General features: G+C 31.5%; 1 protein-coding gene across 1 annotated transcript; it reads right to left on the minus strand.

The window, feature by feature from the left end:
• Positions 1-1,644: 1,644 nt before the first annotated feature.
• Positions 1,645-27,013, minus strand: LOC134695671 (probable ATP-dependent RNA helicase DDX41). Its single transcript, XM_063557018.1, has 15 exons — positions 26,843-27,013; positions 24,749-24,829; positions 23,652-23,802; positions 16,830-16,904; positions 15,968-16,028; positions 14,542-14,751; positions 13,884-14,037; positions 11,546-11,682; positions 8,599-8,761; positions 8,003-8,206; positions 6,790-6,886; positions 5,215-5,364; positions 4,591-4,662; positions 3,263-3,373; positions 1,645-2,635 (listed from the first exon to the last, which is right to left on the minus strand). The coding sequence occupies exons 1-15, from the start codon at positions 26,861-26,863 to the stop codon at positions 2,499-2,501; spliced, it is 1,824 nt and encodes a 607-aa protein (XP_063413088.1). The 5' UTR covers positions 26,864-27,013; the 3' UTR covers positions 1,645-2,498.
• Between the last annotated feature and the right edge of the window lie 592 nt (positions 27,014-27,605).

Genomic DNA, 27,605 nt, shown 5'->3' on the forward strand with positions numbered 1-27,605 from the left:
ATGCTATTGTTTCAGAAAAAGGGAGAAGGTTTGGATCCATTAAAACGTTTAATCCCGCTGCAAATGTTTGCACCTGTCCTAAGGCAGGAATCTGATGTACAGTAGTTGTCGTTTGTTAATGTAATATATACGTGTTTCTCGTTTTGTTTATATAGATTAGACCGTTGGTTTTCCGGTTTGAATGGTTTTACACTAGTAATTTTGGGGCCCTTTATAGCTTGTTGTTCGGTGTGAGCCAAGGCTCTGTGTTGAAGGCCATACTTTAACCTATAATGGTTTATTGTTAAATTGTTATTTGGATGGAAAGTTGTCTCATTGGCACTCACACCACATCTTCCTATATCTATATATTTCATAAATCAGAGTGCTTGTGAACACTGGAGGGTAAAGATTGCATTCATTTTGCAATTTTGTGAAGTTGAATTGTATTTTACTGGGCAAATTCAAAGGACAAGGTACCATAAGGCCTGTTTTTGTCCCTCCCTACCCACTATTTTCTCATTTTTCAAATTCTGTTTTGGAAAGCTACTTATTATGTTTAAGTTTTCCCCAAAGTTTTAAGTTTCTTTGGATGAACTTCAAAACGACAAAATTAGCAATTGAGTAAGATGAGGGGGGTTTAACTTTCTGTTATTATTCAAATAATGTAATTATTATTCACTTTGCAGGTGTTCCTACAAGTTTTTAAGTGCCTGCGCCAACATGACCCAGGATTTTGTTTTATTCCAATGTCATGAGAACTGCTTCAGCTGTCTAAATCCACTTAATTTTCTACAGGTCATGTAGGCAAATGCTATTTGAATATAAGAAACAAAAGCTAAAGTTGGTAAATTTTCCTTCATTGGCATTTTTTATGCCCTTTTAACTCCCTAATCTCACCTATTTTCTGAAATTAATGGTTTTGAAGTTCATCCAATAAACTTTAAATCTAAGGGAATATTTTAAAGTGATAAGTAGCTTTCCAAATCAAAATTTTAAAAATGATATTATAGGGGGGCCAAAAACAGGCCTTATTGTACCTTGTCCTTTGTGTTGGAGTTATCTTGAACATGACTGTACATTAGTAGTTGAATTTTTTTTTATAACTGATTCCTACACCATGCATTTCTTATATAGATTACCTTGGCTGTATTTGGCAAAACTTTTAGGTAGTGTTGGTATTCAATGCTCTTCAACTTCATACTTTATTTTGGCTTTTAATCAACTTTTGACACGAGCATCACTAATGAGTCTTATGTAGACAAAATGCAAGTCTGGCCCATATATAAAATTTTCAATTCTGGTATCTATGATGAGTTTATTTATACATTTTTTAATTAAAAAAGTATGACAAGTATGGTTATTCAAATAAACATCATATTGTAACTTAAATTTCATAGTATAACAATTCATCAATTAAATGCAGGTCATTGACTGTTTAGGATCTAAATAATAATCATTTCACTATTTTGTTTGAACTATCACAGGAAGTGATAAACCTTGGACTATATAGATATCAAGTCAGTAACCTAGAGCTTTAATAGCATTTAATGCATTCATTACCAAAAAAATATCAGAAATATGGTGACACAATGCTTTTACAAAAATTATTGATTTTTTTGTTAGCAACTGTTATAAGTGGTACAGTAAAACAAATTGTTTACGTACTATAAATGGTTTTTCAAATAAAAAAGAGTTCCATACTTTGACTTATAATGGTTAGGTATTCACAAATTGTGACCTGGATGGATAGTTGTCTCATTGGCATTCATACCACATCTAAATAAATATATATCTACTAACCTAATATTATAAAAATAATTTTTAAAGATAATTTTTTTGAGACCCGAGTTTATCTCAATTTTTAATAAACTGATAATATGGCAATGCAATGACATTAAATGAAAACATGTACCACTAAAGCTTTGTCTGCACAAGAAGATTTGAGTCGTTGCTAATATAAAAAAAAAACATGTTGCTGTGTAGATCATTTTATAAATTAAAAGCTAAAAGAAACAGAATACAAAATTCAAGTATCTAGTCCTTTTGTAATAACCATCAAGGTATATCAAATGTTTCCAACCTTAGGCAATCATATAAGTTCAAACCCTGATGCTCTTTTCCTAAAACTAAATGTCATATAACTAAAATTGATTGTAAGTTTTACTGAACTTTCAATAATGTTTAAGTATTGTTTATATCTTTTAAGATTAATTAATTTAGAGTTGCTTGTTTTAACTCTGACAATTTATAATCAGATTTCCATGCATTTTGTATCTTCTTGTTTCCATGTTAAGATATTAGAAAATAATTTCTTGTAATTCATCCCTCTCACCTATTTTATAATACGTAGAATGTATCCTTTAAACTCAGGACTTTACATCTCTGTTTTACTAACTTTTACATCAATGTAATAAATATTCTAACAAATGTTGAATGACAACAAAACTTTTCTTGTGATTCAAAATATCTGTATGGGAAAAAAATCTCCATTGTGATGTTTCTTGAAAAGTTTGTGCTCAGTAATCAGCACTTCCTGTTGCGAGGTAGTCACGGCGACCAATACCCTGTGCCTGTTTGGTCTGTAAGGCCTCCAGTTTAGGACAATCTGTAATACGATGACCAAGACCTCCACAGTATGAACAACCAACTTCACCTGTAAAACGATAATAATATACATGAATATCAAATAACGAGGCAAATTATAATTTTCTAATTAAAATAATTTCTTTGAAAGAAATTATTCAAAGCTTCAATGTCTCTTGCAACTGTTTTATTTATCTGACAACATTGATATACTCATGTAGTATGTACAAATATAAAGTGCACTTTGTTATAGTGCTGTAGATATTTTACGTTGGATACCACGTAACTCACAAAATCAATGTCCAAAGAATGATTATTTTTTTGTAGGTGAATATACAGGTTTCGGCAAAACCAACGAAATTGAATATTGAATATCCACCAACATGCAAATTTTTCTTTATTCACGAAAATTGGTACCCACACATTAGTGTATCCACAGTAGTTTTGACTTTACACTTAAAACTGTAATTTTTCTTCATGCAAAACACTATAATTAATTACATTCTTTAATAAGAAATACAGTGATTTAAATCACCTTTTTTGCAGAGATATTTACAGATTTATATGGACTGTTCAGCAGATGTACATATAAAGTTATATAATTTAAATTATATATAATGTATAAGGGTATTTCAGAAATCTTTCATACCTCATAGCATTTGCTCATTAAACATCAACACATAATTTAATACTTTACCTCCAATATCCAGAAATTTCTCATTTTCAGACTCCATATTTGCTAAGAATAGTGGCACTTTTTGTTTTGCTTCAATCAATAAGTGTTTCAAATCTAACAATACTGATTCCTCTGAAAAAATGAAAGTATGTACTTTATAAAATCTTGAGTAAAAAGAAATTAAACATGCTTTTAGAATATTTTTTTTGTAAGCAATTTAAACATGTATTAAACAGCAGTGATAAATTGTAGCTGTAAAGGTCTTTCCATTTTCAAAAGATGTGGTGTTAAAAACTTATTTTTATCATGGTAAAAGAGTTGTATCAAGTTGATCTTTTTTGGGGTCTCTCAGCTTGATTCTAATGAAATTCCCTGTCATTGTTTTTATTTGAATCCAGAATTACAGATTTGAAATGAAAGTGGTTAAATAGTACAAAGCTCAGAGAAGTGTTTTTATTTTTGATTGTTCCAAAAAAGATTTTAAAGGAAAAAAACAGGTAACAAAATTTTTTGGTATTCTTTCAAAAACTAGAAGGGTCCAAATTAACAAGAAGTTACACTCTTTCTTGGGGCTAGTCTAACTGTAAGCAAACTGGAAATATGTGTTCATCACTTTTTTAAAAGCTGCTGACCAAATATCAATATTACTTATTCAATAGAACTGGAGAAACAAGTAAACTGCGAGCTACTGCTCACTGATGATACCCCCCCCCCCCCCCCCCCCGCAAGTGGATAATATTAATAGTGTAAAAATATGCAAGTGTTCGGTAAACAGGAAGTTGTCGAGTGATGAATCTGAAAACACATCACACAGTATAGCTGACTTATATAAATCCTGAAACCAAATTTAAGAAATCCTTGTATTGTAGTTCATGAGAAAAATGTGACGAAAATTTTCAACTTGGCTATCATGTGTAAAATCATACAAGTGTTCGGTAAACCGGAAGTTGTCAAGTGATCAATCTGAAAACGCATCACACGGTATAGCTGACTTAGATAAACCCTGAAACCAAATTTCAGAAATCCATGTATTGTAGTTCCTGAGAAAAATGTGACGAAAGTTTCATGGGACGGACTGACTGACGGACGGACTGATGGGCGGACTGATGGACGGACTGATGGACGGACGGACTGACGGACGGACAGACAGAGGTAAAACAGTATACCCCCCTTTTTTAAAGCAGGGGTATAACCTTTTTTAAAGCGGGGGTATAATTAGTAATGAAAATTTTAAGGTTCTTCGAAAAATTCAAAGTATTGGCAAACACAAATGAAACAGGAAGTAGGAGTCTCTCTCCACCCCTGTTAGTGACCCTGATAAGGAGGAGGATGGAGATACAATAACTTACCAACAGCTTTATTAATAAATGTTGTTGCTATTCCTGTTTTACCACATCTTCCTGTTCTTCCTATTCTGTGAACTGTAAATTAGAAAATCTATATCAGTTTTTTATATCATCTACATACAAGTTGAGAAAAAAATAACAATCAATGACATTGAAATTGAAATGAGAGGCATTTACTCTTTAAATTTACAAATTAAGAGAAAAGTAAAATGACGATCCAAATAAAATAACAGAAATACCATTAAAAGTGATATCTATGATGTATGGAATCGAATCTCACTGGTTTTTTTTTCCTCTTTTACACATGCTTTTCAAACTTACAGTTTCAATATATAAAAGTTTCTAAATGTGTGATTTGGACTTATCTTAACAAATATGAAATGTTCTAGAATCATTTACAAGCAGTTTCAGCTTCTGCTTTATGATAGAAAACAGGTTTTCTAATAAAACATGGCAAATGACTGCACACAATTTGAAATTAACGAGTTTAATAAGACCTTTTCTACAAAAAGTTTTTTTACCTGAAATTTCATGGGGTGCGGATGTACCAGTGCGAACTATACCATCCCAATTACAGTATGTGAAAAACACAATGAAAAATTGGATTTCTAAAAGAATTTAAATTACCATAATTTTCTATATCTTCTGGCATATCATAATTGATAACATGTTGAATCTCCGGGAAATCTAATCCTTTAGAAGCTACATCTGTGGCTACAAGTACATCCTTCTCAAACTTCTTGAACTGATCTACAGATCGAGATCTCTCTTCTTGGTCTAAAAAGGGGAGATGATTTCAGTTGACTATTTATTTTTTCAGTTCATAGCTTCAAACTAGCCAAAAACATTTATGGAGAAATATCCAATGTTTTGCAACAATATATGAACTGTGTTGGATAGAAATCGACCTTATGCAAGTGCATGTATACATGTTGTCTGCTCTATGGTCGGGTTGTTGTTGCTTCGATAGTTATCAAAGGTACCAGGATTATAATTTAATACGCCAGACAAGCGTTTCGTCTACATAAGACTCATCAGTGATGCTCATATTAAAGTATTTATAAAGCCAAAAAAGTATAAAGTTGAAGAGCATTTAGGAATCAAAATTCCAAAAAGTTGTTGACACATTCCCCATTTCCTTTCACAATTTCATGTACATTTATATGTATAAGTGTTTAATTGATTTTGTAATATTCAAATTAAATTAAATTCAAGATGAATTTTGGTGTTTTGTAGGGTTCTTATATCAACTGAATTTTTGAATATTTGCAGAATTTGCATAGTTATTTGTTTCAACCCGAAATACACTTGTTAGTTTTAAATAAGTTGAGTTAACAGATGTTTTGATATTCATATTTTCTTCCTCCCTACGTCTATATCACCCTGCTCTGTCCCTCAGTAATTCTCGTATCAAGACTTCAAAACAAGACCAGGCATTATCAGTGATGTCACAATGTGAGAGGAGAAGTTATCAGTGACGTCACATTGTGAGAGGAAACGTTATCAAGCTTGCTTTCGTCAAGCGTAAAACTGTCTTAGGGAGAGTAAAAAAGACCATTAATAGAACGATGAACAGGTAATTGGGTTTTCTACGTATAGATATCGTAAAATATCAGCCGCTCGACACAATGTGAAACTTTTTAACTCGTTAGCTACGCCCACTCGCCAGAAGGTTCACATTGTGGCTCGCGGCTGATATCTTGCCATATCAATGTGTAGAAAACCTGATAATCTATACGTGTTAGGTTGATTTCTATTTGAAGAAGCTCACATGTAATATTGTTTTTATACAGTTACTGTAATCAAAAATTCACACATCATCGTTCCATTCTTTTCAGATACAATCATTCAGTAAAGAAATAAACATCACTTAGATGTGAATAGCTGAGAGGACACACACAATAACTGTGTTCACTCACAACAGAAGCAGGATTTCAAACATAAGAAATGCCTACAAAACATACTGTTAGAAATTTTTACTTTTGAAGGGTTCATATTTTCCTGTAAAAAACAGAAATGAATGTCAATTTATACCCAACAAAAAAAATTCATACACAGAAAAATTATTAAACTTTAAAAACTTAACTTAAAAATTGAAGACTCACATCAAACATTGTTGAATATAACTAATGCTTAAAGCTTGATGTTTCTGAAAAAGAAATACATCAGACAGATTGTACATTTTTCTGCATCTTTTCTTACCTTTTCCACCATGGATAGCTACAGCTTCTACTCCTTTCAGTAACAAATACTCATGAATGGCATCTACGTCTTGTTTGCGTTCAGCAAACACCAACACCTATAAGACATAAAAATAATCATTATAATCATAATAGTGCATATCCTAAAATGCCTCTCATGAGAACTTTATTGATCATGGTTAAATATTTTATTGAAAGTTTTAATCATTGTAAAGGATGTTAATGTACATTTCACTTAAACCTTACATAAAGGGTCTAGGAACTGTCTCATTTGCCAGACATATCAGATTTTGAAAATGCAAAAGACTGCAATGGTATTTAGAATATTAGTCTTTACAGTGACTTGACTGTTAGTGTTGCTATCCACCAATTGCAACTCATTCAAAATTTTGACCATATTGCAATTTGTTTTATTAAACCAAATTGTTCAACTGGTCAGAAACTTGAACAAATTGTTCAGTCAAAATGTGAAAGTGCAAGGTGATAAAATAAAACATACTTACAATCCTATAAGACTTTAACTCCTCGGTATTGATGTAGTTACTAAATCTATCTATCAATCTGTATAGTTATATTATAGCCATTACCAAACTAAAGGTCAACTGTTTTATTTTGAATTGCTATAAAAATGTCCTTGCACTTTCACATTTTGACTGAACAATTTGTTCAAATTTTTGATCAGTTGAACAATTTTGTTTAATAAAACAAATTGCAATTTGGTCAAAATTTTGAATGAGTTGCAATTTGTGGAGAGCAACACTAACAGTCAAGTCACTGTAAAACACTCCATAAAAGATGTTAATTCTGTCATTTCATTAAAATTGGGGTTATTAATTGCCAATGTAATATTTTTTGTGTGTCTTTTAACAGAACCTATATGAACCTTCAATCTTTTCATACTTTGTGATGAACTTCCTTACTCTTTAATGAGAGCAACACAATGTGAATATCGGATTGAAAAAATATACTGCTGGTTCAATATTTTTTTTAAAACTAAGTCCTTGACCAATATATGTCTAATTCTTTTAGGTAATTACCTATCATTTGTACCTAGTGTGGACTTAGCTTTGCTGTAGGGACTTAAATATGAATCAAAGAAGGGAAGGTGTTTGGGTTACCATACCCCAACTTAGGAACTCAATTATGAAAGTTCTGTAACTTAACCCATCAAGATCCATGGTGCCAGTCAATCTCAGGAAATTGTGTATACTTACAGGTGGTGATGTTTTCTGTAGACATTCCAGGATATAACAGATTTTGGCTTCCTGTTTGACGTATTCTACTTCCTGTATGATATTCTGACTAGCAGCACCAGCTCTGCCTACATTAACTGTCACAGGTTTTACTAGAGCACTCCTAGCAAAGTTCTGGATCTTCTTAGGCATAGTAGCTGAGAACAGCAAAGTCTGTCTTTGTCCCTGTTAAAGATAAAATTATGTCTTTAAAATATATGTGAAATAAAATTTAGAAAAAGATACACACCTTTATTCTCTATATTCTGCACAATTTGAAATTTAGTGACATTTAAAAATGTTGATTGATTTTTTTTCTTTTTTCATTGCCCTTTTTTTAATTAATAACCTATGCATTTTTAAAGTATATCTGCCTATCTCTTCTTTATTCATGTTATAATTAATCTCTCAATTGAGGTCAGAGGTGAAGCAGAAGCTGGTCCCCTTTGAAAATAAACTAACCTTTTTTTTTAATTTCATTGAAATCAAATAAACTCAAGTTGATATCCAATCACATGCATTTGTAAACCTATAAGTATATGCTTTTGACAAAAAATTGATAAATTCCAATCTCAAACCTTGAAATAAGAGAAGATTGTTCTAACATCTTCTTCGAATCCTAAGTCAATCATTCTGTCAGCCTCATCCATCACTAAGTATCTACACACATCTAACGTCATCATCTTCTTATCTAACATTAACATTAATCTACCAGGGGTCGCCACTACAATATGGACTCCTCTACAAATAAAGAATTTAAACATTAACATTTATACCACAGGGGGTACAATGTGGACTTTTCTACAAATAAAGAAAAAGATTTACTCAGCCTTCCAATAATACTCCTGTAAGGTACAAGGAAGAAAATGTAATACTGTAAATACAGGAATGGTTGCGATGTTTTTATTATTGCGAAAAATGCAATAGGGTATAGTTTAAAGATATTTTATTTGCGTAAATGTGCATAAGGGATGTCAGAGACACAAGTTAAGCAAACTTATAAAGTCTTCTCCCAATAGTTTTATCATCGCAATAATTAAATCTCGCATTTTAAAATTTTGTATATGAATCAAACATGATTTTCCTAAATATTGCAAAAATTAAAATCGCATTTTGGTCTAAAATGACAAAATCGCAATAATAAATACACGCAATAATTTCTGAATTTACAGTATTATGTTGGTAAAACTAAATGGTCATAAGCATTACCCAAAATGTAAGTTGACTAAACACATCAGCATCATTGTAAATTTGGTAGACTAGCTGTTGCTCATTCCTTCTTTTTGTTGGAAAATTTCAAAAGGAGGAAATGTTTGCTAACTCTTTATTTTTTACTCAAATGCAAGAAGATTAAAGGCCAAATCTCATTAGATTGAAAAATCTTACTGCAAAACTAGCTGTACCTATTTTTTCCAAGCACAGAATGGTATCAACATTAAAACTTAACAAAAATTAAAATCCCAAAGTGAAGAAAAAAAAATTATAATAAAAAATTTGGTCATTTAGTCAATATATAATATGGACCATAATTTGGTATTCGGCCTTTGGTTTCTTTTTGTATCCTTTTTTATAAGTTCTAAAATTTTAACTTTTATTAGGTGGGTTGTGTTGGTGTTAGAATTGTATGAATGGAACAATTGAGTTTTTCAAGAAAAATTTAATACATTTTGATTCACCGTTTACGTGACATGAAACCAAACAGGAAACCAATCTTTATTTTCTTTATTTTGCACAATATAATTCAAAAGGCATAAATAAACACCATTAGTAGTGTTATTTGCTTCATGTTAATATTTAAAATCTATTTTCAATGTTATATTAAAGTTGTTTTTAAACCTGACAGGAAACCATAAGAAACCGAAAGCATTTTTTTAGTTTTATTTTATTGCAAAATCTGCTTAAAATAATCTGAACAGTATACTTTTTCTTAAAATCCATCTTAAATGTAACAGTATTATAAAACTCCTAAATATGTGCTTGTTTTGAAAACAATTAGTACAATTTATTCAGAATTTTCCATATTTTCTTCATTGATACAGGATACCATAATCGTCGTATTTTGATGTTTAAGCCAAAAAAATGTATTTATATTTGGTTTTGATATTCCAGTTATATACAATTTATTCCAAATCATTGGCAATGTAACATTCTTTAAATCCAGTAAAGAAAAAAACTTTTAACTTGGAATTAAAATCTTTAAAATAGGCACAATGTGATACTTGTGACCTGTACACCATCTACATGGTTTCCACATTTTAACCTACTTTAGTGGGCTAAAATCAATAAAGTACTTCCTTTCAAGTCATGCATGGTAAAAGTTTACTTCTCCTTTGACAAATTTATTGCGTTTCTGATAAGTGTTTGCAGAACATGAATAAAAAATATTAATTAAAAACTGTGACAAAGATGCCAACTTTGTACATTCCAAGTGTAACGGTATATTAACATGTATTTTTTATTAAATTATATTTATTCACCTAAACTATCCAGTAATATTTACTGCTGAAGTTAAATCAATCCAACGAGCATTGGTACAATGATAAGAGACGTAATTTCGATTGATTTTTCCAAGGACTCTTCACATCATTATCGGGAAACGAAGTGTGTTCTAACGTCTGTCAAATATGAAATCGATTTTGTCAAGTCATTGGGCATTTATTTTCACACAAGAGCGTATGTAACATTATGCACATAGGAAAAATAACAGACCACCGGCGCAATCTCTTTGACAATTGTATTTTCCTCTTTTAAACAAGACGAAACAAGTCTACAGATTATGTTTGCTAACATCCCGTTGGAAACAAAAACAATGTTTAGACCTAGTATTTCGTACATCCGGCCGTAATGGTGTTATCACATGTTTCACGTATGACTGGAAATGATTAGAACTTGAGGACAAAACAATTTTAAATAAATAACTAACTGGACTTCTGTTTCGTGTGAAATGTAACGCATAATGATAACGTCATTTTCTTACTTAATTATTACGAAGATCAAAACAAGAATGTAAATCATCTCTGATTTACCTGTTTGACCATCTCGCGAGAGTTCATATTTGCATATTGTTTTTAAGAATTCTATTACAACAAAGCAGATTACATCATCTAAAATTTGAGTTACGAAATCAGACACAAAAGTCACGCCACTGTTCTTACATCTGCTACATAAATACTTATAGTTCTCAGCATTTTCTCCTCACTATTCTTATTGGTCGATGTTCTTTGTTATTTGAAAGCAAAAGTTACGAATTTGCCGGTGACAATTATCTATAAATCAGTCAGCGTTATGCTCTTCGGAAGCAAAAAGTAACGCGAAAAACGACACAAAAATACGGTTGTAGAATCTTTGAAATTCGTATATTTCAATTTTTTTTCTAGGGAAGAGTAGAATACACTTGTATGTTGATAAAAATAATGGCATCTTTAGATGTAGTTACAACTTTTCTTACAGTAATTCACATTTTATCACTTTTCTATAGTTATAGGAAACGGAGCCCAATAGCAAATTATAGTCCATATATGGCACCTTTTAATAATACTGAGTTGATCATTTATAGGAACTCCACCAATACACAAACCACATTTTAATTCTGGGAAGCCGTCTGCTGACAAAGCCTTACAATAATGAGTTACCAATTCACTAGTCTGCTTGGCTAATTCTCTCTGTAATGAAGAAAATACCATACAAATACAAGATAAGCTCTATACAAATAATTCTATTTCATTAGTAATCTAATTATTAGATCTGTATGACTAGTCCTAATAGTACATCTTCACTAAAATGTACTTGTAGTCATTTCACAGTATTAACTAGAGGCTCTAAAGAGCCTGTGTCGCTCACCTTGGTTTATGTGAATATTAAACAAAGTAAGCAGATGGATTCATGACAAAATTATGTTTTGGTGATGGTGATGTGTTTGCACATCTTACTTTACTGAACATTCTTGCTGCTTACAATTATCTCTATCTATAATGAACTTGGCCCAGTAGTTTCAGTGGAAAATGTTAGTAAAAATTTACAAATTTTATGAAAATTGTTGAAAATTGTCTATAAAGGACAATAACTCCTTAGGGGGTCAATTGACCATTTCAGTCATGTTGACCTATTTGTAAATCTTACTTTTCTGAACATTATTGCTGTTTACAGGTTGTCTCTATCTATAATACATGTAATATTCAAGATAATAACCAAAAACAGCAAAATTTCCTTCAAATTAACCAATTTAGGGGCAGCTACCCAACAACGGGTTGTTCCATTCCTCTGAAAAGTTAAGGGCAGATAGATCTTGACTTGATAATCAATTTAACTTCGTCAGATTTGCTCTAAATGCTTTGGTTTCTGACTTATAAGCCAAAAACTACATTTTACCCCTATGTTCTATTTTTAGCCGTGGCGACCATCTTGTTTGGATGGTCACCAAACAAATTTTTTAAACTAAATACCCCAAAAATGATTGTGTTTAAGTTTGGATTAATTTGGCCCAGTAGTTTCAGAGGAGAAGATTTTTTGTAAAAGATTACTATGATTTGCGAAAAATTGACTATAAAGGGCAATAACTCTTAAAGGGGTCAACTGACCATTTCCGTCATGTTGACTTATTTGTAAATCTTACTTTGCTGAACATTATTGCTCTTTACAGCTTAAATCTATCTATAATAATATTCAAGATAATAAACCAAAACAGTAAAATTTCCATAAAATTACCAATTCATTGGCAGCAACCCACAACAGTGTGTCCGATTTATCTGAAAATTTCAGGGCAGATAGACCATGACCTGATGAACAATTTTACTCCATGTCAGATTTGCTCTAAATGCTTTGGTTTTTTAGTTATAAGCCAAAAACTGCATTTTACCCCTATGTTCTATTTTTATCCATGGTGGCCATCTTGGTTGGTTGACCAGGTCACCGGACACATTTTTTAAACAAGATACCCCAATGATGATTGTGGCCAAGTTTGATTAAATTTGGCCCAGTAGTTTCAGAGGAGAAGATTTTTGTAAAAGTTAAAGCCGAATGACAGACGTCCGACAACGACGGACGATGGAAGCCAGATGCAAAGTGATGGGAAAAGCTCACTTGGCCTTTTAGGCCAGGTGAGCTAAAAATGGAGCATATTTGTTTAATCTTGGATAAATCTCATAGACAAAGTGTCATCACAAACACATTGAATTTAAAACTGTCGAATTTGTATTGCAATATATTTGGTTACTTTCAAGCCCTTCACATTTCTAATTGCAATTAAATATGATTTTCTGATTTTCTATCTATAGAGCTTTTTTCTACTAAAGATGTGGAGAGACACTTTTATCCTGAGATAGACTCCATCATTGGCTTCAGATACAGGTTTTTAATCATATTCCTAAATAATGATATCATTGTTTTTCTTTGACAAGACTTCACTATCTATGAAGGGCTATTTTCAGAAATATATGTGAAAACACTATTGACACATTGATAAATATTACATTGTATTATTTGATATTTGTAAAATGTGTACTGCTGGAAATTATTTGAGATGCAAATTAAATAAGTTTTGATGGTTTGTCAGCAAATGTTCATTTGTGTTTAATGTATATTTAGTCATGGAGTATTGGCAATATATAAACTTACACACATTCTAAAACCACAATTGAAAATTCAACATCTGATTTAAGATGAGTCAAGCAATATGAAAATTCAACAAGTCTTTATTTTCCTACATTTCTTAGAGAACAAGTGCTCTCTGCGGTTCAGCAAAAATGTGTTTTTTTGGCTATTCAGAACTTTTTCTATTCTTAAATTCCTCACATTCCAAAAAAAATATCCTAGTGGTTCTTCAATAAGAAAATACATTGTCAGTGGTGTTTCTAAATGTACTTACAGAAGGACAAATAATCAATCCATATGGTCCTTCACCATCTATAAATGGAAGTCTTTTTTCTTGTTCCAGAGAAAACATAATAATGGGCAGTATAAATACCATAGTTTTTCCTGACCCAGTAAAGGCAATACCAATCATATCTCTACCCAACAGCCTAAAAATAGAGGAAAGACAGTTTAAATTTCATGAAATATGAAATATGTTTGCCAGGCGCATATGTGTACATACAAACTTTGGCTGCAAGTAATTACAATTGCTTCATTGTTCCAAAGAACAGGATATGACATTAAATTTTTGACAAAAAGGCAATATTAATTCAAATTACTGTATAATATTTTCTGTAATTTTTTTTTGCATGCTATACATGAATTTATACTTCTTTTTACAGAATATTTCATTTGCTTAATATTAAAATATAAAAACATATAAAAGTTATGTTTTTATCTGATATTAGTATCTTGATTGATATGCTATAGTTGCTTATACAATTTTACAAAAACAAACTGAGATCCATTATTTACGTTTTTGTTATCTAAAGTAACTAAAAGGCAACATATTGGACTGTATGGATGATTTTTGCTCTATTCATTTTTTTCTTCACAAATACATATTGGTCTTTATGTATACACTCAAGAAATACAAATCTGACAATACTTACACTGCTGGAATGCCTTGTATCTGTATAGGTGTAGGTTTAGTTATGCCTTTATGCTTCATTGCATTTAATATGGCTCTTGGAAATTTCATTTCCTTGAAGTATTTAATTGGAGGTGGCAAGTCCTCACCTTCCACAAGAATGTGGTATTTCTTCCGCAGCTCTTCATGTTTATGTTCAGATCTGTGTAAGATATAACTGGGTGGAGTCCAGCTGTCAATTAAAAATAAAATAAAAATGTAAATCCTGTAATGCTTTTATCCTATTTGTACAGAAAATACTATATTTGATTTAACACAGCATCAAAAACAAAATAAAAATGGATATAATAACAGGAAATGTGGGATAAATGTCAAATAGACAACCACCCATCAATATAAAGAGCCCTAAAGACATTGAAGATCAACAAAGATATCTGTACCAGAATGTCGCAAATTAAGAATAACAAGAATGTGTCCAAAGTACACAGATGCCCCACTTGCACTATCTTTTTCCATGTTTTATGGACCATGAAATTGGGTAATAATATTTTGGCATTAAAATTAGAAAGATCATACTATAGGGAACATATGTACTAAGTTGATTGGACTTCAGCTTCATCAAAAACTACCTTGACCAAAAACTTAAACTGAAACTCCCACTTTCATTTTCTATGTTCAGTGGACCATGAAATTGGAGTCAAAAGTCTAATTTGGCTTACAAATTAGAAAGATCATATCATAAGCAACAAGTGTACTAAGTTTCAAGTTGATTGGACTTCAGCTTCATCAAAAACTACCTTGACCAAAAACTTTAACCTGAACGGACATACAGACGGACGAACGAATGGAGCCACAGACCAGAAAACATAATGCCCCTCTACTATCGTAGGTTGGGCATAAAAAGACAGTTGGCGATATTGATAGAGAACAGAACAGCCCTTACAAAATATGAAAACAACTAAAATATTGCTGATTTTTATAGATCCTAACATTGTTATGAGGATGAATAATAATATTTAATCTTTTATAAAAAATAAATAGTCCTTTTCATTTTCCTTTGACCAATAACACTGTAATAGTTTTATGTCTCTATATAATTATTTTTGGTGCCTTTTTTTCTAAATCTGATTACAGCACCAACAAAATTTCTGCATTTGTATGCAAACTAATTTATGATAATGCTCATGTATATAAATTAAAATAACTTTATAAAAGGGTTAAATATACTGTAAAAATCTATTTGAATTACTTATTGTTGGTTGAAGCAAAATTGAAAAGAACAGAACCTTAGTCAAATTACCAGTTTATTAGAATACTAGTACACCTTACACAATATTTTTTAAATGTCCCACAAAAAAAAATTTGAAGCAACCACAGCCAGTTGCAAATTTAATGAAACTATGGTTAAAGTACAAGTGATGATGATAAAAGTGTAATTTTATAGTTACCCTGTCTTTATTGGGTCTTCATACTGAATACCCTTAGCTAACTCAGCCACACCCATCAAAGCTGTAAATAGACAAACAAATAATAATAAGTAAGATATTTATTCAATATGAGTTTATATGATTTGTTTAAACCTATATATTATTTTGTAATTGTAATACTGTAAACCAACTTATTTTTACGGATACTTTATTTCGCATTTTACCCTCTCTTGACCACTTCGCGGCTATTTAATTTTGAGATTATCTGATATACTTGATGAAGTTTATTAAGAAAAGATCAAAGATTGACACATTCACGACGATTTATATTCATGGTATTTTCTACTCGCGGAAGTCGCGAAAATAAATTGCTCGCGAAAATAAATCTCTCACGAAAATAAGTTGGTTTACAGTATATAAGGTTGATGTAGTTCAGTAATCGGTTTTCCTTGGTTTTAGTTTGTAACACAGATTTGTTTTCTCTTAATCGATTTATGACTTTTTGAACAGTGGTATATAAGTATATTTTATTTGTGTCTAATACTTTTCCTTTTGAGCAAATAAAATATGTTTAAACTACACCTAAGTGAGCGCTACTTCTTTGGCACATCATCTTCATATATAGAAATCACATTATTTTTTTGTTTGTTGACATTTTTCATATATTATACTGCATGTACTGTGAATTCATTAATATTCGTTGGATACCAATTTTCGTGGCTTTCGAGGGTACAGGGGAACCGTGAATTTCAATATTCAATGAATTACAAATTTTCTAAAGGAATGTATGTAGACTTTGCCAAAACTATAAAATTAAATATCCATGAATATGCAAGTTTCCCTCAAACCACGAAAATAAATGAATCCACAGTATCATTAATACCTTTGTTCTCAGCAACACTTTCTAAAATCTTCTGTTCTTCTTTCAGCATCTTTTCTCTAGCTGTTTCTTTTCTAACTACAATTTAAACAGAATCAGTATGTTAAAACAGTTACACAAACAACCAGGATTTAAAAAAAATGCAGGTCGAAATTAGAATATAGGGAGCATGATGAATTGTTGATGATGTTAGCCTCTCAAATTTTTATATTTTCAAATCTTTCTGCTATTTCTTGTGCTATGCAAATAACAATCAAAGAGCTGATAGCTCTGAAGTGGAAGAAGGTGAATAAAAGGTAACTTGAATTACCATAAAAGCAGCCCCCACTTACCCAGGCTGCTTTGTTCCATTATCGTTAAAATGTATGTTTTTTCTTCAAACAAGAAAAGGTCATAAGTACATGGATTTCCCATCCGTACAATCATTTTCTATGTTCAGTTGACTATGAAAATTAGGTAAAATCTTTAATTTGGCAGTAATTAAGAAGATCATATCAAGAGGAACACATGTGTACTAAGTTTCAAGTTGATTGGATTTCAACTTCATCAAAAACTACCTCGACCATAAACTTTATAACCAGAAGCAGGACGGACGGACAGACTAGAAAACATATTGCCCATAAATGGAGCATAAAAATAGTAAGACTTGTTACATAACTTTTGAAAGTTTCCATATTGGTTTTTACTGCACAACAACAATTTTAAAGGTTACAATTTTTAGCGACGTATTTTGCAAGATCTGGATTGTCTAGAAAAAGTGTCATATTTGTATGATGAACTTACATGCCTTTTCCTTAAGTCTGTTTGCATGATTCTAGTTATATATTAAATCGGTAGAAAAAATATACATGAAGCTAGCAGACCAGGGTTTATTTTCCAGATTAAGAATATTAGATGCTTGTTGAAATTTCCAATTTTGAATTATGCACAAAGATGGACCTTTAACAAGTTGGGAACAACACTCCAAATGAGGGTAACCTAACTGGAAGATCATCACAACCCACTGAAAAAAATGAGCACAAAAAAAGTCATTTATATTCATATTATTTGATGAAACTTTTCCCCAAGAACTATGCATCTATTAAGTACTGAATGGTCAAAACATCATGTTTTTTTATCGACATAAATTTTGTCGTTAATGTAACCAAATGATGTAGAAATTGTGTTTTTTCATCAAATTTCCGTCAAATTGTAATGTTTATAGTTCCCTTATTGCCTCTCTATTTGAATTAAATAAAATAATAAGAAGAATCTGTTTCTTGTTTTGTTTTATTTTGTTTTTGACAAATGATTGTTCACTGCTTGCAAATGAATCATTATATTTATATATCTTATCTGTATATATTTTTGTTCGTGTTTCCATCTCCTTATCATTTGTAAATGTATAGACAAATAAGAAAGAAATAAGCTCCACATGTATATTTGCAACATCGTAAATTAATTAAAAAAATAACATACACTAACACTAGTACTGCATGGATTTTAAGCATTATGAAAGTCATATTTGTAGAAAGCTTAAAAAGACTTAAAAACAGTGTAAAATGTCTTGCTATTTACTAACATTTACAAATTTAAATTTCAAAATTTACTAGGATCCTACGGAAGCCGATAAGGGCCATTCAAAAAAAATATTTTATGTCGTTATTACGACATAGCATGTCGTAATTTCGACATAACTTGTCGTTATTACGACATCGCTATGTCGTAATTTCGACATAACATGTCGTTATAACGACATAGCTATGTCGTAATTTCGACATATCATGTCGTAAACGACATCACTATGTCGTTTTAACGACATGTTATGTCGAAATTACGACATATGGATGTCGTTATAACGACATTTTATGTCGAAATTACGACATGCTCTGTCGTAAGAACGACATATAGCTATATTTAAAAGAATATGTATTATGATTGGCATGAGACTAAATGTCACAGAAAATTAACAATTATACGTCATCATAATGCCCCCGCATAGTCAGCTATAAAAGAGGGAGGAAAGGTACCAGAGGGAGAGTCCCCGAAATGCTGTGTGGCAGACATTGTTATTATTTAATTATTAGCTCCCTTGGTAAAACTCCAAATTTCATATTTAATGTATTCTATTGTTAAATAATTTACATGAAGCTTAATAAGTATATATTTGTTAATTGCATAGCTTTTGCTATTTGAATTCATTGGTTAAAGATATTTATTTATATTGTAAAGTTTAATATTTGCATCGTCGCAACATCTTTGGTTACCTTCTTTGGATACCTTCAGTGAGAAACTTATATATTGTATAGATACTAATTTTGATTAACATTGCCCATCATCCTAGGGCTTAACAGTTAGAGACGAATTCGTTTAAAACTTCCATATTTTATAATTTTACAAGTTACCGGTCGTAGAAGAGCTATGCAGTCACCGATATTGGAAGAATGAAATGTGGAATTATCAGAGGACTGAATTTGTACAACCAAGTCAAGCCAAGCTTTCCATCTCCCTTTAAATAAGCGCAAACTACATGGCTTCGTGGTATAAGGATTTATTGAGGTATTGATTGCTCTATTTCTACTTTCAAACGTTGGGCACGCGCGATGTTCCAACAACCCCATGGATTTAAAACAGAATCTTCGAAATTTCATTCGCAAAACAAAATAAAAATGTTAGAAAACACGAATCAATATTAAAACAAATTCAATATATGTTTTGAATTATGTATTTACAGCTCTTGATCATCTCCTAAGTAATATCTAGTATATTTGAGGATTAAAATAAGAAAGATATGTGAAAAAACGGATGTTCCGTCCAACGTTACATTTATGAAAAACTGTTTTAACTCTTGTGATCCTATTTCTTATTCTCTGATCTTCTAGATTCTTGACAGGAACAACGACTTGTGTCGGTTCTTTGTGGCGTTAAAGCCGTTTCTTTTACCAAATTTCATTTGACTCGAATAAAAATAGTAAGACAATAATAATATCTAACAAAATTACAAATATTTGCCTCATAAGAGTTCAAATATTGCTGATTCAATAAAATCTTCTCTACACAGTCGTTTTTCAAACGGTAGCCATTTTGTCCTAGTTGATATTTCATTTTTCAAAGCAGTTAACGCGTATTTTTTATAATTGATCAAAACAAAAGTTAGATATACGCAGAGTAAAAAATGCCAAGATTCTTTTCTTTTTAACTACATATTTGGGTCTTAAAGTAACAAAATGCGTCCATACATTACAAAACGGTAGCCAATTTACCCAAACGTCTGAAAACTTCTAAAATCCTAAAGACGCTAATTTCTGACGTTAAATGTGCTAAAGTTTCAATTAAATGTTTATGATAATTAAAACAAATCGTGTTATGCAATCTAATTAAAATATTGATCTCTGATTACGTTATACTGCATATGAATTAGATTGCGTGTTATGAAATTTGGAAAAAGATGTTGATGATTGCTGCCGAAAAAAAGAATAGTGCATGTTGCTATATACTCCGCCAAGGTACATAGGTTCGACACAGGTTAAATTTTGCAATTTTTATAAATTGTATAGCTTTTAACGATTTATTTAAAAGAGTTTGGAAATGGGGGGAAAATCCCATTATATAAAATAAATTGAAATATATGTTACGGAAGTACTCCGAAATAATTTAAAGTCGTCACTTCAGTTAGGTGCAATCACCAATATCAAAAGACTTAATACCAGTTCACGGAATGTTTTACTTCGCGATTTGTCCTGCTATTCATGTTATAACTGTCATGATGAAAGTAATTCCTGTACTAGCGAAGCCGGAATTTGTGCATGAAATGGAGGTAATTGAAGGACGAATCCCAAACAGCGACAAAAACCGTTTCATCGAATTAAAAAAAACCGGGATTATATTTTTATTTGCCGTTTTCGCGGACGATCCAGGAGTAGATTACTATATTTTAAAATGTATATATCTGAAGATGACTTGGGAAATAATTCTCAAGCCAAGGTTCAAGTAATTGATTGGGTGTATTTCGACAACTTATGTGCCAGGGAAAATACAATTCTATTCAAATTTAATCAAGGGTAAAATGTTCGATTTACTTGCAGAGTGTCAGATATATTTGTATTGAGGATGAATTAAGATATAGAAATTTTACAGTGACAGATGATATGCAACTTGAAAGTTAAACATCCTATGATAAAAAAAATTATGAAAACCGTATACATGCACTTCCGTCCCATCTTTCCTTCCTACATTACTTGCGACAGTACTGCATTTTTAGTTGAAATAACTTAAAGGGTTAACATTATTATATCGATTTCCACAACTCGAGGTAATTTTTAATAAAATGACATCCAAAAACGAACAGAATCAGAATCAACCAACACTATAAAAAAACGAATAAAACTTGCAAAAATTAATCGAGTCCAAAACCCTCTTCGACGCCGCATTTTAAGTATAACGTGTTGTCGGAACATCGTGCCCAACGTTTGAGAGTAACATTAGAGCAATTGATACTTTCATTCACTCTTATTTAAAAAGGAATCCATCTATGATCTAGTATGCGCTTATTAATAAAAAAAAAATAGGATGCTTAGCTGGAAATTTACTCCCACATATTCACATAGTATTATCTATCTCAACTGTCTATACAGCCATTTTTCAAAATTTAATTAATTAACCTAAAATGTTTTTAATAAAATATATAATTGTCTCACTGAAGGTATCCAAAGAAGGTATCAAAAGATTTTGTGACGATGCAAATATTAAACTTTACAATATAAATAAATATCTTTAACCAATGAATTCATATAGCAACAGCTATGCAATTAACAAATATATAATTATTAAGCTTCGTGTAATTTATTTAACAATAAAATGCATTAAATATGAAATTTGGAGTTTTACCAAGGGAGCTAATAATTAAATGATAACACTGTCTGCCACACAGCATTTCGGGGACTCTCCCTCTGGTATCTTTCCTCCCTCTTTTATAGCTGACTATGCGGGGGCTTTTCTAATTATTGGGGGCATTATGATGACGTATAGTTGTTAATTTCTGTGTCATTTAGTTTCTTGGCAATCATAATACATATTTATTTATATATAGCGATGTCGTTATTACGACATAGCGATGTCGTTTTAACGACATAGTAATGTCGTCATTACGACATGATATGTCGAAATTACGACATAGTGATGTCGTTTTAACGACATAGTGATGTCGTTTTAACGACATGTTATGTCGAAATTACGACATAGCGGTGTCGTAATAACGACATGTTATGTCGAAATTACGACATGCTTTGTCGTAATAACGACATAAAATATTTATTTTGAATGGCCCTTATCGGCTTCCGTAGGATCCAACTACTAGACCTTTAATTAGTCTAGTTGCACATATTGTATGTTAAATCAAATCAGATGTAAACAAATTTATTATATAAACTTCAATTTAATCCTTGAAAGGAGGTCTAGTTTGCTAAAATAATTTACAAATTTTAATTTTTTATTTGTCCAAAATCATTTAAATTCATTTAATCAACATCCTTTTATGATTATTTGATTAAAATATAAATCATTTTTAGTCTTTTTGCAATTTACAATTTTAAAAGCAAAATAACTGAAAACAGGATAAAACAAAGGGAAGTAACAAAAAAGTATTTCAATATTCCCAATACACATCGTTTTGATAACACAACGGCAGTTAGCCGGAGGTAAACATCGTTGATTACCAGTATGTTTGACACCCAAGTTGTCAATTGCAAGTGAAGCCATATAATTATACATCTTCTTTGATGTTCAGGTAAAATTTAACACAGGTGTCAATTACACCCGTACAGTAGTAAATGTTCAAATATGGAGTCTGAAAAATTTCATACACGGGAGTTTTTGCTCCTAAACGGGAGGTTCACTTGTATGTTACGAAGTTGCATCTAATTCACATGACAAAAGAAAACCATGAATAAAGACAACACTTTATATATCCTTTTTATTTATATAAAAACAAAATCTTCTTGTCTGCAGGATTGAAAATTCGTTACTTCAAGGGCGAACTTGTAAACAGGGCGAGTTGTCCCGATACCAAATTCACGCATGCGTAATACAAATATCTACAGTTAAAACATCCTGTTACAAGTAAACAAATAACGTTCATGTGGATGAGATGAAATCTAGTAATTTACATGAATAAAAGGGTCATATTGACGATAGTGATTGTTTTACAATCATAATTTACAAATTAAATGATTCAGATGCCTAATCATGTGTAAAAATCGGTGTCAGGAATCTTAAGTTGTTTTGAAATTGTAATACACAGAAACGAATGCGGCATACAGAGACTCAATGCCAAGGGTCGGCCCCTTAAGTCTTCAGAAGACTTGACGTCTTCTTCCACTAAAAATTAAGTTGAAAAAAATTCTAACCTTAGTGTAAACAATATTTTATTTTGAAAAATACAAGTATAAATTATAAACCCATTAAGAATAAGGATCAAGAAACAAGCAACAATTGCTTATATTAATCTGTCTCCTTGGTAAATTAAATACATTATACACAAATAAATTAAAACTACATGCTCTGTTACATAATAAAAATATTGATATTGTCAGTTGAGTTACATAATGAACTGAAAAGTAAAGAAAAATGCAACTGATAAGACGAAATGCTTACAGGTTTATTGTGTGAGTCATTAATTTGTAAACCTTTTAGTTTTGATAATGAATCTTTGTACAATGAGAAATAAACTAATGTTTTCTTCATTCCAAATTGTATCTGAGGCATTTAATAGAAATAAGGTGTCCATTGGTACCGTTAATTTTAGGCTTCCAAATGATATCAACAGTTCTTGTCTTATAGCCTTCTAACCTTGTGCTTTTTTCTTGAGTTCACTGTGCTGATCCAGTAAGCTGACATGAGCCTTAGGTCCTGGATCTTCCTCTTCAGGGGCATCACTACTTTCTGATTTCTCTTCTTCCTTGGGTTTTACTTTTCCCAATCTTTTCTCAGCCTCCTGGATCTGTAATATTTGTGCATAAAATAATAATCAACTATACAAAATTATAATTGGTTTATAGATTTGTTGGTTAAAAGATTTTTATCTGAAAGGGTCATGTAAGTTAAGTTGTTGCTCAATCTATTACTAAACTGTACATTGTATCTGTACAATAATTACACCTTATGTAAGAATCCGGAGTTTTGATTGGTTGATAGCCAGTGTATTTTTCACCAATTTATTCAAATATATTCAAAATGAATACATCGTTAATTTTTAACCCCGCCGTGGTATATGCAAAAAGGATATGCCTTTTTCATCCTCTCTGCAGTGGTATTTGCAAAAAAATGCTTGAAACATCACAATCATCAATGCGTTTTTGAAAGTTAACATTTCGTGTAATTTAACAGATATAGCATGTTCTTGAGGGGTATTTACGAAAAATACCAGTCTTGAGAATGAATTTCACTCACCTTACAGCTCATGAAATTTAACATTCCCTCCACTGGTATTTTTCGCAAATACCCCTCCTTAACAGGATATATCTGTTTAAAGATAGATCTCTGCTTTATCAAAGGATGAACATGTATGACCTATTGACATATATACCTTTGATATAACACCTCCATGAAATTCCACCCATTGTTATATTTGATATTCTAAAACTGTAAACCATATACCAGCAGCACATCTGTGTAAACAAATGTTTATTTATGTCAGCAGGAGCTGCTTACCCTTCTGGAGCACCTTAGATCACCCCAGTTTTTCGTGGAGGTTTGTCTTGCTTAGACTTTATTTTTCTATATTGTGTACTATTGTTTTTCTGTTTGATTTTTTTTTAGCCATTGCATTGTCAGCTTATTTTCGATTTATTAATTCTAATGCTCTGGTATCTTTCCCCTTTTTTTAATCATGATAATATACATGTATATAGGTTGAACCCCCTAGTGAGGTTAGCATATATATGTACCTGCATCTTCTTTCTTTGTTTAATTGGAATGTAAGGTACATATTCTTCATCTGATGAGGAGTCTTCTTTCTCTCCTGATCGCTGCAATAATAAATATATATACTGTTACTAGGTTAAAGAAGGAGTTTTTGTTAAATCTACTCAGACTAGCTACATGATGTGTTAAGTAAATACATTTTGTATATATAAATTTAGACGAAATGTTCATGTCTTCAAAGTATTTGTTCTCTCCAGTTTTTCGTGAAATCAATCTCTATCATACAATATCTAAATTGAAAATGAATATACATGATAGAAATATGTCAGAGTGAATCAATTGATTTATTGATTGATTGTTAATGGGGTTTTTTAATTTGTTTTATATCACCATTTATTTAATAGTCATGACAGCCCTGTTGACTTAAATAACTATTAACATGGTTAAGGTTCATCTTAAAGATTCTTAACAAATGGACTCACTTCAAAAACTACTCTTTAAGTATAGACTAACCTGTGCAGTTGGAAAAGTTTTAAGAACCTAGCATTGACTGTATGTATAAAAGCTTAATTCATTTTGTGCTTTAGAATGATAAAATCTTTCTGGATTTTGATGGGCATTTTTTTTTCATTCCTGCAGAAGGTGTAAAAATAAACAAATACAATGTATCTGAATTGCTTTTGGTAATGTCCACTTAGCATGCTCAGTCACACCTTTTAACATGTTTTAGTAATTTACTAACCTTTAGTTGTCATGGTTGTGTATTGTCAGTCTACTGTTCATTCCAATCAAGGACAATCAATGCAATACTATACAGTTTTAACCTGAGCGGGAGCATCTCAAAGTTGTATCTCCCAAATTGTATATCAAAAGCAAGTCAGGTGTTGGTTTATTTTCACACCTTATGCAGGAATTAATAAGCTCATCAAAACCTGAGAACAGTATATCTATGGGTATGAGGTTCGTTCGCGCCCAATACACTTTCGCACCCTACACGTTCACACCGCGCACGTTCGACCTAAGGTCCGTTCGCACTCTATACGTTCGCGCCCAATTTTAATTCAAATTCCAGTTTAATAATTGGAAAATCATGATTGTTGTTATAAAACTGTTTTGGTGTAAGTAAAACATTTAAGATTTTAAATGAAAAACACAAAAGATAATTATTTTTTACAGCTTGGTCCCTTAAATTTGATCTGAAACAACAAAATATAGCAATACACTATTATAACCAAAACATGATAAATTTATTCAACACGCAAAAAAAACGTAGTCAGAATCTCACTTTATTTTGAAACAAGTCAATGAAACAAAGTTATAGCCATACACTAAACCAAAACATGATAAAGAGTTATTCAACACAAAATAAAACGTTGACAGAATCCCACTTTATTTAGAAAGGGTTAAAAAAAATTAACAGTACACTATCCAAAACATGATTAAGATTTATTCAACACATAAAAAAAGTTGTCTCACTTTATTTTGAGACAATGACAACAAATATTAGAATACACTTGCCAAAACTTGATTACAAAGCTATAGTTATTAAACACAAAACCAATTAAAATTGGGCGCAAACATGTAGAGTGCGAACATGTAGGGTGCGAAAGTGAGAAGGGGCAAACATGAGTGGGTGCGAACGTGAATGGGCGCGAACGGACCTGGATTCCTATCTATGGGAAATGAATTTGATTAACTGTCAAAGGGAATCCTATAGGTTTTTTTATATATAGGATAGTGATTGCCATTGACAGTAAAACCTCGACTGACCCTCTAAACAAGCCCCTGTGGACACAGGCATTTGTTTCTATCCATATTGTTGTCGGAGATTACTCTGACGTCCGACGGCTGTTCTGCCAGACAAGCTGGGGCCGTGGCAAAACAGCCTGCGGATGTCAGAGTAATCTCGGGCTATCCATATTGAGGATCCATAGGCATAGGAAGGTCGACTAACCATACAAATATGAGTTATTATAATTTATGAATAGTCGACCTTCCTATGGATAGAAACATGGATAGTCGACCTTCCTATGAATAGAAACAAGTGCCTGTGTCTGTGGACTCTCGACAAGAGAGCAGTCTGCTGTCTAAGATTGAAATTCAACAAAAATAAATACCTTTCTCGATTTACTTGACATGCTGTCAGTAATAGATATATAAATCACTTGTATGTTTCAAAGATTTTGTTTATATACCATCGCCTTAATCCTGCCGATGGTTGAAATTTACTAAATTACATTATTTTACGTTTCAAAATAAAGACAAAACGTGAGAAATCGTTCCGGAAGTTTTTGATGCTACAATAAAAAAAATAACCCATATCGGTGAGACGACATTCCGGATTTTTTATTTTTATTTTTAGGGGTATTTTAATCAAAATAATTACTTCGTACAAGCAAGGACTTATATACGTCCCTGGTACAAGGCATTGAAGTCAAGATATTATTATACTTTAGAAAATATTAAAACTTTGCTTGATAGTACCAGAAACCAGACATTTTGGGGCCCTTTATATCTTGTTGTTCGGTGTGAGCCAATGCTCCGTGTTGAAGGCCGTACTTTAACCTATAATGGTTTACTTTTTAAATTGTTATTTGGATGGAGAGTTGTCTCATTGGCACTCTATCTATCTATCTATCTATCTTCATATTTCCGCACTCAGTCACAACTCTGATTATTACGTGCCGTTGCATGCGTGGCTTATTTACAATTAAAAATAAATAAATTTGCAGTAATATTACGTTACATTGCATTGGTGCTTAGAAAAAATAAATAAAGTAAAAATATAACAGTGATTTAATTTTTTTGTGGAATGTTATCCTTTGTATATTTCTTGTTAAAACTATGTACATGTTATGCATTTTTTAGAATATTTGTGAA

The sequence above is a fragment of the Mytilus trossulus genome, chromosome 14, assembly GCF_036588685.1.
Source record: "Mytilus trossulus isolate FHL-02 chromosome 14, PNRI_Mtr1.1.1.hap1, whole genome shotgun sequence".
Lineage (NCBI taxonomy): Eukaryota > Metazoa > Mollusca > Bivalvia > Mytilida > Mytilidae > Mytilus > Mytilus trossulus.

Bases quoted from the DNA above. Each gene is read 5' to 3' on its own strand.
- LOC134695671 (XM_063557018.1), bottom strand. From the start codon at position 26,863: ATGTCAAGTAAATCGAGAAAG. The intron at 16,905-23,651 runs GTTAGAAGGCTA...TTTAAATTGTAG, and splicing joins ACTCAAGAAAAAAGCACAAG to TTAGAAAAGAAACAGCTAGA. The intron at 4,663-5,214 runs GTAATTTAAATT...TCTAATTTACAG, and splicing joins AGAAGATATAGAAAATTATG to TTCACAGAATAGGAAGAACA.